This window comes from Egretta garzetta, unplaced genomic scaffold, assembly GCF_000687185.1.
Source record: "Egretta garzetta isolate BGI_Z169 unplaced genomic scaffold, ASM68718v1 scaffold372, whole genome shotgun sequence".
Taxonomy (NCBI): Eukaryota; Metazoa; Chordata; class Aves; order Pelecaniformes; family Ardeidae; genus Egretta; species Egretta garzetta.
This window is the reverse complement of record NW_009258889.1, coordinates 806,006-821,119: the sequence shown is the minus strand read 5'-3', so window position 1 is coordinate 821,119 and position 15,114 is coordinate 806,006. Positions and strand designations below refer to the sequence as shown.

The following is a 15,114-nucleotide window of genomic DNA, read 5'->3' as shown; positions in this document are numbered from 1 at the left end:
CTCTGTCCCCTCCTGACAGCCTGGGTCATGGCTCACAAACCGCCCCGGCTGGCTCGAACCTGACACACACCACAGCAGCTTAGCTATTCCGTGCTTTTCCCTACGGAAGCGTTGCGTCCGTTTGAACCAGCCTGGAAGAGTTTCAGCAGAGAGAAAGTCGTTGCTCTACTTTGTATCTAAGCAGGCTGACAGCCGAGTGTTTTTGCAGGGGATATCTTGAGGTTTTAATTGCAGCTAATCAAATGGAGCCTTAAATGTTGTCCCAAAGGCTTTGCGGCACAGCGCTTCCCGCCAGGCACGGTGGCTTTGCCAGAAGCATTCCAGCTGCTGTGCCCAATTCCTCGAGCTGCACAGTGGTGGGTTATACCTACGCTATCTATATGGTGCAAATAGCGTCTTGGAGAGTTTCAGACTGCCGAGGCTGCTTCTTTCCGCGTCCTGTCAGAGTGACTAAGGCTGGTATCCTCACCACTGGGATTGCTGTGTCCAGCCACGAACTAAAGCATGCATCTTAGGCATTCGCTCTTGATTATAGGCTTCAAATTCTTATAATCTCCTGTAGTAAGCTGGTTTAATTATGTTTACTCTGTTGAGTTTGCACTTTGTTTGCCTGCTCTGTATCTGTTGTAGTTTATCCTGCCTTTGTTGCACTATGGCACCTCCCAGTATCAGCTAGGCTGTGGTAGGTGACCGCAGTGAGCAACCCTGAGCCTTTGGCCCCTCGTTGCAGCTATTATCTCTGCTCTTGAGAACCGCGTGAATGTGGCTGAGGGTCTGACCTTTTATCGACAGATATATAGAGGCATTAAATATCTGTAACATAAGGAGGAGCACGCAAGCTCAGACCAAAGGCTTTCTAGATGTGCGGTTTTTTCTCCCTCTGCTTGTTCTGATGATTCCTGGTGTCCTATTTGGACTGCTGCTGAGCAGCAAGCTGATGTTCTCAGGGAACTTGCTGTGAGAGCGTGGATTTTTTCCCCTTGCAGTGGTTAACACAAATTGGAAACATTTGCCTTTCTCCAACCTGCATTCCTCTTTTATCTACTAACTTACAGACTTTTATCTGCCATTTTATTAGTCTTTTGGCATCAGGAGAGCTTTCTACAACTGTGAACAATTTTAGATTTTACTGTCCTGGAAATCTGTGCCCTATCCCAAAAGATCATCAATTTTTGTTGTGTATCTATTCATCTCTTCTCCCATCTAGTTTTTATGAATCTCTTGAACGGATTATAGCTGGAGTCTCTTTTCACTATGGATTCATCCTAGATTTGCTTCCTTTCTTTTAATCTGCCTTATAGAGTCTCCGTAGTCCAGCTTAGTTTCCTCAAAAGCCTTTGCAAGGGACTCTCCTGGTAGCTTCTGGGGGAGTGCTAGTGCATGGTGTGGGTGTTTTTTGTTTGTTTGTTTGTTTTTTTAATAAATAAATTACGGTATGAATAAACTCTAGCAGATTTCTCAGAAGTGAAGTTCTTTTAAAACATGCTGGTGTCTCTCTCGCAACGTGTTGTAATTAGAGTGCAAACTCTTAATTTACAAAGTAACGTTTGAGCAGCCTCACCCCCATCAGAAGCAGTGATACCAGGTACTGCCTGGTACCAGGCTTTTAAAGTAGAGGGTTTTAATCTTGCAGATTTAGAACAGTAGTTCTGTTATGTCTTGTAAACTGGTGCTTTAATTAGTCCTCATATGCCTGGTAGCAAATAAAGAAACATACAGTAGCGTGTAAGCATTGTTCTAATACGTGGCTTTGTTCTTTGAAGTAGCTGCTGCTCTTGTTTCTCTCGGCTGGTTCCTTGATGTATTTAAAGCAAGTTGACTTCACATGTCTGAGTAATTGGTAAGTGGCTGTCCTGTGAATGCCCTCTTGAAACCTGTGGCATTCATCATTTTAATTTCTTTTCCAAAACCAGAGGGGTAGCATTGTGTCTTTTGGTATCTGGGCTGGCCTCAGATGTCATGAAATGTTGTGGGAACTGCCAGTGGAATTCAGAAAAATGGTCTTTTGTAGCTGGAAGCTCAAGGAGCCTTTAACATAGCATGTGTATTTATTTTTGTTAATGAAGTCTGGTACATCTATCATGTCTGTTGTTCTTTCTTTCCCAATATGGATGATCTTTATTTGTACGTGGGAGTGTTTGGGGTTTTTTTGGGGGGGTGTGTGTGTGTTATGAATATAGGTATTGGGCCAGTATAGTCTGATAAGCCAGTCAGTGAGTTGGTGCTGGTATCTTAGCCCATTGTCTGATGTGAACTGGTCCTGCCACCCGAGAAGCCACCCTCTCTCTTCCTGGCTGTTTTTCACCTCTCTGTCCCCCACCCCAGCCACTCCCAGCGTCATTTATGGAGTGAGCAGGTGAAACTGCGGTTGCAAAGGCTGACTCTTGATGACAGCATTGTTGTAAATACCAGAGGAATGACAGCTACCAACCCCGGGGACTTCCCTGTGAGTGGTTTGCAGAGCTGATTCAGAAGTCCTTGTGGCTCTGCCTTCCTGCTCATCACAGGCTGCTGGGCTGGAGGCAGCCTTTGGTAACGGACAGGAATTCCTTTTGGTGAGTTGGTACCAGCGGCTGCTGTTTATACTTTGTTCCTCTGATGTTAAGATGCTTTTAAATTCCGGCTAAGCTGTTCAGTGTAGCAGCAGAGAAGGTTCTGTCTTAGCTGAGCACCTCTTCTACAAACTTAAAAGTTAAATGCTATCTAACATCGTTATTAGAGTGGTATCGCTCCTGTCTTCCTGGTTTTTTTAACCAGTCACAGCATGTCTGATGGCTTCAGTGGAGGGTGTTGCAAAAAGACTTTGAGCTTCATGTCTCATACTACGTCCCCCCACCCACACTTTCCTCCTCACAGAAGGGTTAGGAACAGGAGCTGCTCAGTTTTCGAACGTTAGCTTTTAATTAAGTTTTTTATTTCTCCTTTTCAAGTTATTACTGTGGATGTAAGAGCAGACGTCTGTGCCAGATTCCATTTTAAATGCTACTAGCTTGACGCAGTGGGTTTTTTGAGTCGAATCTGAGTGTCCCATACTGAAGAACACTGCTTGAGAAAAGGAAGAGGAGCCATGTTGGCTCAAATTTTAAATTTGGTATCTTGGAGAGGAGTAAGTTTGGGGCACTCGTCTGCCAGTTAGGGAAGGAATGTTCTTTTCAAGTTTGGGGGGGTTTTTTGTGTGTGGGTTTTTTTTGTTTTTTATTTTTTTTTTTTTTTTTTTTTTTTTTTTTTAAAGCACCTTGTTTGCAATAGCCTCTAAAAAGTTACTTGTTAGTGTCTCCTGTGATGGTGTAGGCAGAGGGACTGGGTTTTTATCGACAGCTGTGGTGTTGCTGCTCAGTAATGAGGACAGCATCTAGGAAATGGAGGCAGGCTCAAATTCCCCTCTCCCAGTATTCGTACTACGCTAGGCTGAATTTCTGGCTGGTTTTTTTTTAGTCACTGCATACGTTTTCTGTGTAGCTGTTTATTCTAATTCGGAAATGGCAGCGGGCCTGCATGTATGATGAGTTGTTTGAGGTTTTTTTTTTGTTTTCTGGAGTAACAGCTGCCTATTGGAAACTTGCCGTGTTCAGCATTTGCAAGGTATTAGATCTCTCCTCCAGCGAGCTTCTTGTTGTAAATGTGCCTCTATTGTGACCCTTCGGTTTTAACTCCCCGCAGTGCTACTGTCACAAAGCAGATTTTCTCTTCCGCGTCTTAACAAGAAAAGATTTAACAGCAAAACCCTCTTAGAGATTCTTGCTCGCTGTTCCCTGGAGGAACTGCTGTATCTGGGGCAGCAGGAAGCCGTGCCTTTTGCAGTATGCTTTAGAGACACTTTATTCGGGTACCAGCTTCTGTGGAATCTACGGCTTCGGTAATGTATCTAGAGCTGTAGGGTAAAAGAACGGCCCAGAAAGCGACTCGCATGCAAACCATTAATATTGCTGCTGCTGGAAGGCTGACAAGCCAAACTTGAAGTGTGCGGAGGATCAGGGATACAAGTATAAAAGGATTTCGCTAACAGTAAGTGTTTTCATTTCAAATAAATAACTGCTGCTTGCTGCGCAGGTAGAACTACGTTTTGCCCTCTCATTTCTTAATATCCTTTTGGGGTCTGTTTCAAACGCTGATCTTTCATGGCAGGAGGCCAAAGTGTTAATTATTGTGATTCTGTGTTTTTGGCTTTCAGGCTTTTAGTCCTGTGGCGCGCACACCTCAATCTGGGCATAACAGAAAATGAAGTGCGGAGCTGGGGACAAGGTGCAAGTACATTTCTTAGAATGATGTTTTCAGAATTTCAGAGCTGAGGGAAAACTGGCTGAGCAGCATGGGGTGAGCCTTTGGGAGGAGGGCTGAATGCCAGGACGGGTTTTCCAAGGTTGCATGCGACAGTGCTGCCTTCCTGGCTGTCCAAGTCCAGTGTGCTCTGGCCAGGCTCTTGTAGATATTCCACATGAGGAGGGTTTAATATCAAATGTACTTGTTTGGTATATTTGCTGTTACATGGGATTTTGATTTAGCAGGGTGTACAGCACCATACTGAAATCGCAGCACAAGCATAATAGAGCAATTGCAATGTACAGTTGAATCCAAATACAAATGTGATGCCGGTTACTGATCTCTGTAGCCTTGCCTTTACGATGCCCGGTGCCCAGAGTCACTAGGAAGGAATATGCAGATTGAAGCCAGCTCAGGCTCTTCGCTTTCTTCAGAGTTTACTTTATTAATTGTCTGGTTTTTATACTTTGGGCTCAGCCTTGTATGTGCTCCCCCCATGCTGGTCTGGCTAGCTCAGGAAGACATTGTTAATTGTCTCAGGCTACCTGACAATTCACTGGTGCAACTGTCTTATCTAAATCCAAGGTTACCCTCCAGTCTCCCTGCTGTTGAGATAAATTCAGCTTTCTTTACAATACCTTCTTCCCCAAGCTCACTGGTTTTTGCCCTCTTCCCCTGCAGGGTTGTGCTGCTCAGGCACGCTGCCCTGGATAGATTTACTGGAGAAGGTCTGGGCACTGACAAACTCCTTTCTCCGGAGTGATGTCCCTGAGAGAAGCTCATTAGTGCTCAGGGTGTGCTTTGGAGGCAATCGGGATCGGCCCAGCGGGGCTGGACTGACAGCGTACCTCCAGGATGCGGCAGCCTAGGAGTTTGTGCAGGGGGAGCCGGTTGAGGAGGGCAGTTTTGTGCACAGATGGAAGCTGCTGCTGAAGGAGTTGAAATAATGAGGAGCTCAAAGGGTCCCCGAGTGACCAGGGGTCCACGAGGGGCTCAGTGCTTGTGGTTCTGGTAGAAATTACAGGAAAATGTAATGCCTGGATCAAAAGCTGTGATAGGCTATTGTGAAATGGTGTAATCTAGCATCAGAGCCTCTTTCCAGCCATATTATTACATTATTTTCAGACCAAGGCACAAAATCAGTCATTTTGTCCTTGCTTGCTCCAAGCACCTGCTTCTGCTAATGTAGGGAATTAAGTGATGGCAGTTTTGGGCAGCACTCCTATGGGATGTGATGAATGGTACAGGAATGAAGGTGGAACGATCACCATTCTGCTCGTGACTGCGAACCCCAAGCTCCATCGGTTTGCATAACTTACCAGAAACGAGGAGAACCACATCTTCGGGGGTTTATTTATTGCTTGTCCTAAATGAACCTGCATGGGATTCCTGGAAGGAGCAGGAGCATTAAATGGAATAAATAGTGTAATGAATAGCATATAGAGGTGTGCTTGTCTTGCACGCGTAGCAGAGCTTCAGGCAGCACGTTTAACACCCAGCATTCCCGTTGCACCTCTGGGTGCAAAGGAACTTGTCTGTGCCCAGGCAGGGTGAAGAGATTTGCTCCTTGCTGACGTTACGTGGGACTGTGGGCCTGAGCAACCTGATCTAAGTTGGGTTAAATTAGATGACCTCCGAAGGGTCCTTCCAACCTATATTTTTTTTTTTTTTAATTCTATGGCCAGACTTGAAGTAGTACCCAGGTGATATCAAGCTAAATATTTAAATATCTTTAAAAATTTGGCTCCTATTGCTTTGATCATGTTGCCCTAAGTCCTAGAAGAACCTCTTTGAGATTCTTAGTAATGAATTCATGATGTTTTCAAATCCAGTCGCAATTTTATTGTATTAAATAAAAGGATCTTGGTAACAAGGGTGTCTGTGTGGAACATTCCCTACGAGACCAGTAACCTAAAAATGCAGTAAGCTTAAAGTGAAATGCAGAAGGGAAATCTTGACTGTTTTGTTGGAATTAAGACCTTTGGCTGGTTCAGATTGAATGGTTTAATGTAAATCAAATCCCCAGTGCCAGATGGTGCAAGGTAGAGAGACTTACAGCTGTGAAAACTCCCACTGGCGCTCTTGAAGCGGTACTCCCTGGACAATAGCAGAGTTTGTGTCTGTTTTGAGTACGGTGTTGCTCAGTCACAGCTAAACGTGTGCCTGTCCTGCATTTTGAGTAGCTCTTAAAATTCTGTCTGGCCTTTATTTGATCCTATTTATTTACAAGTGAGAGGGGATACCAGGTGACATTGAATTTTTTTTTTTTTTTCCTGGCAATCTTGTCTTGCTGGGATTTGAGGACTGTCCACACCAAAGTTGCAAACAAGGATTTGGTGGTGACACTAGAGCAGCACCTCTAGCGAGGGTACTAGGCGTAAGGAAATCCAGCTCTGTCCCGCTGTGCGTGCATGCAAATCTTCCAGGGAGTATCTGCTAGCCTGTGTTTACGCCGAGCAGATGGTCTGCTCATGCAAAGTAAAATACAGCTACTGTGCATATGTCCATCGCTGAAATGCTGGGTAGAAACATGCAGCCGTAGGCAGAGGGACGTGACCTGACAGCCGGAGGAAGGGCCAACTCACACGCCAATTTTGCAGAGCAGACTTGTTTAGCATCGCTGCGGTTCCTCAGACCTGGCCCCTGCATGGTATGTACTTGGTAGTTGTCTGGGAGAACTTAATCTTCTCCTTCTGTGGAACGACAGCACATAATCCTTTTTGATGATCTAGCAGGAGCATGCTTGAAGAAAGTGCTTTCAATTCCAGAAGGTGAAACTCTTCAGCCCAAGTAAATAAGGGTCTGCATCCTTTAATGATGGAGGTGGCTGCAATACCGGGGCGGTCGGCCGTGTGTCTTTCGGGACAGTACTTCCTGAATTGTAGGATCGCTTTATAAAAATCCGCTAGCCTGCCAGTGCTTGTTTTTCTTTATTCTTTCCTGCAGGTTTGCTTCTTTCCGTTCAGGATGAATTGATTTCAATTAGCATTTAAATTGAAAAGTAAAAGATTTGGATGGAATTCAGTCCAGCTTTGTTTCTGCAAGTGAAGGAGATTCCTTCACGTTGTTTTTTGTGTGAACACTACATTTGAAGCCAGTACACCCCTTACTGGAAGTTATGTATGTGTACTATTCTAGTTAGTATTTGTTTAGCTTTAGTCTTAGATTACCTTGTTTTTATTCTGCTATCACTGAAATTCAGTGATATTTGTTGCTAGGTGATAAAATTTTTATTTGGGATTTTCATGAACCTATCTGGATGGAAGTTGAAGTCCAAATAGAAGTTCATAAAAATGGCATCTTACAGTTGTTCATTGCTTACATCCAACTCCTTGTCGCAGGATGTAAAAGGCAGAAACGTCATTAAAACATGTCTAATAGTGCTAAGCAAGGGAAATCTTAACGTGTTGAATCACTTAACCAGGCTTTTGTAGGTATGGAAGTGCTTGAGGGATTTTCAAACGTATTTAAGCAGTTTCCTGCCAAATTCTAGTAAGCACCAGGCTTTGTCTTGTGCGTGAACACCTGGTTGGATTAAGAGTGCTGATTCTGTGTGGCTGCCTCAGTTTCTGTAGAAATACGGTATTGTGTAGATTTTATCTTTTTGTGGTTTTTTATTTATTTATTTATTTATTTTAAAATACAAGAGCTCTAAGAGTGAAAGAACATTTCCTGCTCTTAAGAAAAGCCTGAGTTGAGGTTTCTTAGCTGTGAAGCATCTAGTTCAAGTAAAGAAACTGTCCTTGCACCTGGTAGCTAACCTAAAGTCAAACCAATACCTAGTTTTGCACAGTAGGACCTGGAAGTTCTGGTGGTAGAAATGTCAGGACCCGCACTCGGCTCCTTGTGCGGAGTGAACACTGGTAATTTATGGTGTCCCAGCCATCGCTTGGGCTGATGCTGGAAGCTAACGGCTCCTCTGCCTTTTAGACAGAATTGTGAAATGCTGGGTTTTAATACGTTAAAGCTAGAGCTCACGCTGAAGATTTATGACGTTATTTTTAAATTTTAAGTTTAGGCCTTGCAATATGCTTTAAATTAAAATTATATGTTAAGTTGGCTTATTTAGGAAACGTATATACTATTTCTTTTCATCCAACTTCCACTGCTGCTAAATATTTGTAATGAGTATTGGACAGGTTCCTCCGGTTCAGTACACCAAGGCAAAAGACCAGTAGCAATGCTCAAAACCTTTATGCTTTCCTGTGTTTTGTTTTTTTTTTTTAAATTAATTTATTGTGTAGGAGAGGGAATTAAATGCTTGGTTTCTAGTTATACTCGCTGCTAACTTTGGTATTTTGGAAAGGAGTGTCCTCGGAGCTTTTTCAAATGTTTAACTGCACGATCCCTTCATAAGCATAAAATGTTGGCTCATTTAATAATTGTCCTAAGCGAACGTTTCCCATTTTGACAAAAGGGTGAGGTCGCTGTGCCCCACTAGGTGGAGAGGCAGTGGATGACGTTAACCATGCCACTTCCCAGACCGTGGTCATCACCTGAACAAAGACTTACACCTGAAAAAAAGATATTAAACAAGGTAATTGCACTTTGGGTTTGCAGAAATGGCTGTGGACCTCCTTCAGTTAACTGCACGCGGCTGGAGCCTACCTTTTGTTTCACAGCAACCACCACTTGGTCTCAGTGGTCAGAAGTTGGTGTTGTCGATGTTGCAACGGTGAGTGGAGCTATGCTACCTCTAAACCCCTAAGGGCCCTTTTAACTTCCATTGAGTCCTGGGGTTATATTTAACACTTATACTGGTTCTTTTATCATTTCTTAAACCTTCCAAACATCTCTTTTGTCCTCTAAACCCAAGTTGACTTTAAAAGTGATACCCTCGTGGACTCTAAAAGTGATACCCTCATCACTGTGCTAGCTGAGGCTTTTGTTCAGAACTCTAGCTCTGCTAATTGCAGCGTGCCACAGGCTGTGCAGAGGGCCAGGACTCAGCTTTTGGGTGTTCGCCCAGATATCTGTGAAGAACCAGAGGCTGTCACCTGGGTATGAAGAGAATTAACTTGTTTGGGATTTCTTCTCTCTTGGTCATAGCAGCCACTGACTGCAGCTTCTCTGGCAGCAGCAATGCCTGGCTGGGGAGCAAGGTGCACAGGTCTGCTCTCCTGAAACCTTGTGGCAGGACACAGTGCCAGGCAGGTGACCTAAATTCACCTTAAATGTGCAAGAGCATCAGATGGGGTCACATAATGTGAAGCGTCTGGAGAGAGCCACTGCAAACACACGCAGTGCTGGGAAAGGGCTCTCAGAATTTGAGGAGAGGGGTATTATCCTGTTCAACAAAACAGTCATGGATTACTTTTTTAAGGCTGGCTTCAGCTACAGGATAATGCATAATGCTTGCCTAGCTCTTTGAGAATATAGTGTTAAATAAACATGAACTAATCCTCGCAAGAATGCGTCCTGTGCTGGCTCTGCCTCTCCTGCAGCAGCTGCTGCCTAAGTCTGCTCCTAGGCCCCTGCTTTTTCTACTCATTAGCAAATCTATGGCTCTGTCATAGTTGTTTAATTTATCTCTGATTTATTAATGCTGAGAGTATTGACTGAGAAAGGGTGTTGCCTTACAGGAGCATCGAAACTTCTCTTTCTCATATATTTTATTTTTCTTGAGCACTGCTGTTGCAAACCTGAGTGCTGCTTAATGCCCACTAAACAAAGCGACGTATCAGTGCTTGGAGCTTTGCTGTGGCCAAAGCAGCTCTTGCTGTATGTGCCTGCTTGCTCCTCCCTCCCTCTTTTCCCCCCCTGGCCTATGAACAATTTTGCACTTGCTTCGTGATCAGGTGGTTGTCACCGCTCTGCAATGTCCCAGCAAGGGTGGGAGGAGCGTGTGGGTGGGACTGGGGTCCACACCGCTTTGCATCAGCCACCTTGGCCAGCAGCGGTGTGGATCTGATCAGCCACGGCATGTGAACGTGCCCCCTTCCTTCAGGGCCCCGTGGGGGAGAGCTGGGGCGTGTTAAAATGTCACCAGGGGCTGGTGGTGGAGAGCGTGCTTGCTGCCGTGACAGGGTACGGATTCAAAGTCGAGCCTCAGAGGGCTTGAGCCAATTCTAGGAGTGTAAAATTAGTTTTAAAAGCAGCAAGGAGTATTAGTTTTGCGGGTTTTCTAGGTATTTAAGTTGTTTTAAAACTAGCATCTGGACTGGTTGTGAAAGCTGTAGGCTGCTCAGTAAATAGGCAACCACAGTCCTAGAACAGGCTGTGAAATTGCTGTGATTCTTTTTAAGGACTTCTTTGGGGAAGAACAAGAGATTCATATCGATATACGGATCCCCTCGGATGCCCTTCTCAGGGAAATATGTAGGACCAGTCACTGGGAGGAACGCTGTGTCTGGGAAGGATTCCTTGCTTGAAGAAACACCCCATTTCATCTTTCTCAAGAGCTGTAGGAGAAGTCCCTTGGACCCCTGCTCTGTTAAAGCGTTACACCATTCTTTCTGCGTGCATGGGAGAAGGGCTAGCAAAGATTTCTCTGGATAATAGTAGACCTTAATTGTATCCTTCCTCCTGTTGATATATTGGCTGTTTGATGTGTTCCAGGTTGCACACAAACCAGTGGTAGAGTTCCTCCTTCCTCCCTAGGAGGTCTGGGTCGACGCCACGTAGAGGCTTCATGCTGCTGTCCGGGAGTACGGAGGGGTGGGAGCTCACGCTGGTCTAGCCAGCGCAGAGCAGTCGTACAACATGTGTTGGAGGGAGTGTGATAAAGTTAAGGGTGAACATTGTTCTCGTTAGCGGTGCTAATTACCTCTCTCTCAGCACTGAAGTTGAGTTCCAAGGACCCCATCATCTGGGGACTCTCCACTCTCATCATGCTGTGCTAACTGGGAGTTGCTCTCTACCAGTTCATTCAGGAGAATCGCAGAAGAAAGCCAGCATATGTACCTTAAAAGAGAAATTTGGGGGTGGAATGTGGATTTTATGGCTTAGCCTGTTTTTTTTCTTAGGGGTACAGTGGAAGGAGGTATTTCCAAATTCTTAGGAGAGCAATCGGCACCCAGTTGCGTGCTGTCAAACAAACTGGGATCGTTGCTGTGCCTACCCCTTTTGTGCATCTTTGCCAGTTACAGAGTATATTGCGGAGGTGATGCGATTTTTGTGTTGAAACTGCTCAAATGGCACGTCCAGTCCAGTGGGGAGCACATTTAAATCTATTCCTTCTTGAGACTCTGAGCTTCCATGCGAGAGCACCGGAGAGCTGAGCATCCCTTTCAACAGGAGGGCATACGCAAGCGCTGCTGCGTGCAGCGTTTTCCTTATGACTCAGTATTTTAAAACCCAGATTTGAGACTCTTAAAGTTGGGAAAAGAAAGTAAAACCAAACCCAAACGACTTTTTTAAATTAAGGGTGGTGGATTTTTGGTTTGGTTTGGTTTTTGGTTTTTTTTGTTCTTTGCATCCTGGTCTGGTTCTTTGACCTGGGACTAGGAGGGTTGGAATGAGAGAGACAAAGCCGGGGATGGAGAACTGCAGGTGGCCTATGAAAGGGGACCAGCTCCTGCAGCTGCCTCGTTTGCTCTGTACATGTGGTGTCTCATGTGGGGCTTTGTCCTGCCTGAAACCTGTTCTCCAGATCTGTTCTTCATTCACGTGTCTGCACTACAAATGCTTTTACAACCACTTTAGTTACCGCTTGCTGCTTTCCCTCTGGTACCTTGTTAAAAAAGGCTGAAGACATTGGAGTAAGTGTCGTGTACGTGGTTAGCAGGATTGTGGTTGTGCTATGGTGAAAGAAAAGGGTGTCTTGGGATTTCTGCATTTGAATGCTCTCTGCTGGGTTGGAAAGCTAGCCCTCATGGAGTTGTAGCACATAGGCATGAGGGGAAATGAAACTAGATCTCATTTCACCGGCATACGTTAAACAAAATTAATGTTTTGTAGAATTTGACTCCTCTGCATACGTACTAACTGGAGATGACAGGATTGTGTAAGAGGACGGCATAAATGTTCTTCTGGCAGTGCTTCCTTTTCAAGCTGTTTGTTCGGTTTGGTTTGAACAAAATGTCGGTCACGCATAGACGTTTGAAGAGCTCCATGCATCGTAAGGTACACTTGGCACATTGCTGGCTTATTTAACGCCTCATCCTGAGCTCTTTTTGGAAGTGGTTGGTGCCACGTGCTCCTCCACACGCAGCACAGCTGGACTGTGCTCGCAGGGAGCGGGGTGCGTACGGATGCAGGGCTGGTGGGGTAGGTCAGGCCGAGAAGTGAGCTGTGCTTATCCTGTGGGCAACAGGGCTTCGAGTTGCCTCTTGGATTTAACGTTGCCACGTTTTGCTTCATGTCTCCTGAAAACTCGTTCTGCTAGGAAAAACAGCTTTATTGATACTGAGAACCTCCTGCCGCCTTTGCGCAGATGCCCGACTGAAGCTGAGAGTTGGAATCTGCCCTTCATCGTTCTCAATGTGCTTTCTTTTCTTGCAGGCGTGAATGACAGAGGAGGTGCCCCCGACTGCACTTACGGACGTAAACCTGCGTCTTCTTTGCCACGATGACATAGACACAGTGAAACAGCTCTGTGGCGACTGGTTCCCAATAGAGTACGTTACCGGTTTGGGGTGTGAGATGGCGGGGATCTAGAAACAAATGTTGTGAAGCTGCACTGGTCCAGTTCAGAGCTGATACCAAAGGCTCTGGACTGTTGCTAAGATAGCAGCAGGTTCTGAATCTTTGATGCACTGTGGTGGCGTTCCTGTTAACGGCCCTTTGCTGCCTGTCCTCTGGGGTTCTAAAGTCATCAGAAAGTTCCTGTATGCAGATTTTGGCAGAAAAATGGGCTTTGTAATTAAGGGGGGTGGATCGGCTTCTTGGAAAAAGCTGTATATGAGATAGGGAAAGGAGCACACCTCCAGGAAAAAGGACAGCATCCCTTGTGCTTGTGAAAGAAAGTCGTGTTCTGGAGTGTGTGCTGAGAAAGCACCCTCAGAGCTGAACCAAACCGACACCAAGCAACCGTACCTAAGGGACTGTCTGTCTGAATGTCCCAGGGGAGATGGAGATTGAACAGTACTTGCCTGTGTCCTCAGGATCACTGTTGCACCCAAAGCTCTGGCAAAGATCTGGCTTAAAGCTGATCTCTGTCTGTCCCAGGTCAGCTACCCAGGCCGCCATTTGGTAAATGCTTGTGTCTGCACAAGCACGGGAATAAGGAGCTTTTCTGGGGGACAGCAATAGCTTTCTGGCTTGAAGCATCCAGGGAAACTACAGCTGTAGACTTCAAGGATTTTTTTTTTTCTTTAGCTTAGTAAGAAGGTGGTTTATAGAGGATTTTAGCAGATTATAATTAAAATTGCATAAAATGTAACAAACCAGCAAAAGCATTCATAATATTTTGATTTTGTAGATTTCTTTTAAACACAAGGCATGCTGAACTCTTGCTTTGAAATAAATTAGTGTACGCTAGTTTCCCTTTAGTAGCTGCAGAAGGAGGAGGAGAGCTGGAGGCTGGTGATGTGATTTTTTTTTTTTTCTTTTTGTACCAACATGCAGTATTTTTTTCACATGTGTATCAAATTAATGAGATCCTTGCGCTCTTAGATGAGGGCAGATGGATCTTGCGTTTAAAAATAACTTGCTAAAGATGGAAGTGAAAGCTCTGAGCAATGAATGTGAAATGAAAATGTGGTTGTTTTAGCAAGGCAGGAGGCCATTACATGAGCAGCCTGTGTTGCTGCTTAGGTGCGATTGAAATAAATCCTGCTACCAAATGGGGTACAGCAGCAGTTTGGTGTGCGTTGGTACCATACAGCAGTTAAGACGGGAAGGGTGAATAACTTCCTAACCCGGATTTCATGGAACAGGCTAAATTAGTAGCATAGAAAGAGCTTTAGATTGACATATGGCTGAGCTACTTGGCTGTACGTCTTTGCAGAAGACAGCCCTTTCAGTAGTACGGCTTCCCTCCCGTGGCCTCCTGTAAAATACATTGGCCTGCAGTTCCAGTGACTGGCATTTGAAGATGTTGCTGCCTATTTCCAGTGGAGCAGCATCTCGGCACAATGTTTACTGTGGCGCTGCCTGCTGCCATGGGCTTTGTGTCCCCAAACATTCCTGTTTTTTCTTCCTTCCCAGGTACCCTGACTCATGGTACCGAGATATCACTTCCAACAAGAAGTTCTTTTCACTCGCAGCCACATATAGGGGCTCCATCGTGGGAATGATAGTGGCAGAGATCAAGAGCAGAACAAAGGTGCATAAAGAGGTATGCTACTAAACTGTGCTTCTGTATGAGATAGTCCAACTCTTGCCATGGTTAACTGCGATGGGACCTGTTTGGGGTATTTTTCCCCCTCCATCCAGGCACTTAAAAGAGTGATCCTGAGTTAATTTAAGAAACTAAGAACCTGAGGTATGCGCAGCTGTGGGAGACCGAACCTCTTCCTTTCTTACATAAGGGTTGAACTTCCTTAGCTGTGCTGGGCAAGTCACTCCTCTGACTTCCTGCAGGAACTCCTTCATTTACACAGTCACTGTCTCAAACACAAAGCAGAGGTAACCTATCTGTAGAAAGCTCAGGCTTCAGGGATAACAGAGCTTGGGAGCCAGGAGAGACAACACAGTACAGCAGAGAGGTGAAGAAGAGATGGTCACTGAAGACTGGATATAAGGAAGAAATTTTTTACAATGAGGGTGGTGAAACACTGGCACGGGTTGCCCAGAGAGGTGATGGAGGCCCCATCCCTGGAAACATTTAAGGTCAGGTTGGATGGGGCTGTGAGCAACCTGATCTAGTTAAAGCTATCCTTGCACACTGCAGGGGGTTTGGACTAGATGGCCTTTAAAGGTCCCTACGATTCTAAGACAGTATGGGAAAAGACCACTGGGTTAGTGTAGGGA

At 45.2% G+C, this 15,114-nt stretch overlaps 1 protein-coding gene across 1 annotated transcript in view; it reads left to right on the top strand.

The window, feature by feature from the left end:
* Positions 1–1,419: 1,419 nt before the first annotated feature.
* Positions 1,420–15,114, top strand: part of NAA60 (N-alpha-acetyltransferase 60, NatF catalytic subunit) — a 20,605-nt gene continuing 6,910 nt past the window's right edge. Inside the window, exons 1-4 of the mRNA XM_009634034.2 lie at positions 1,420–1,840; positions 2,326–2,555; positions 12,703–12,818; positions 14,350–14,479. Of these exons, the coding sequence (XP_009632329.1) occupies positions 12,709–12,818; positions 14,350–14,479 (240 nt within the window). The 5' untranslated portion in view covers positions 1,420–1,840; positions 2,326–2,555; positions 12,703–12,708. The remainder of the gene's footprint in view (positions 1,841–2,325; positions 2,556–12,702; positions 12,819–14,349; positions 14,480–15,114) is intronic.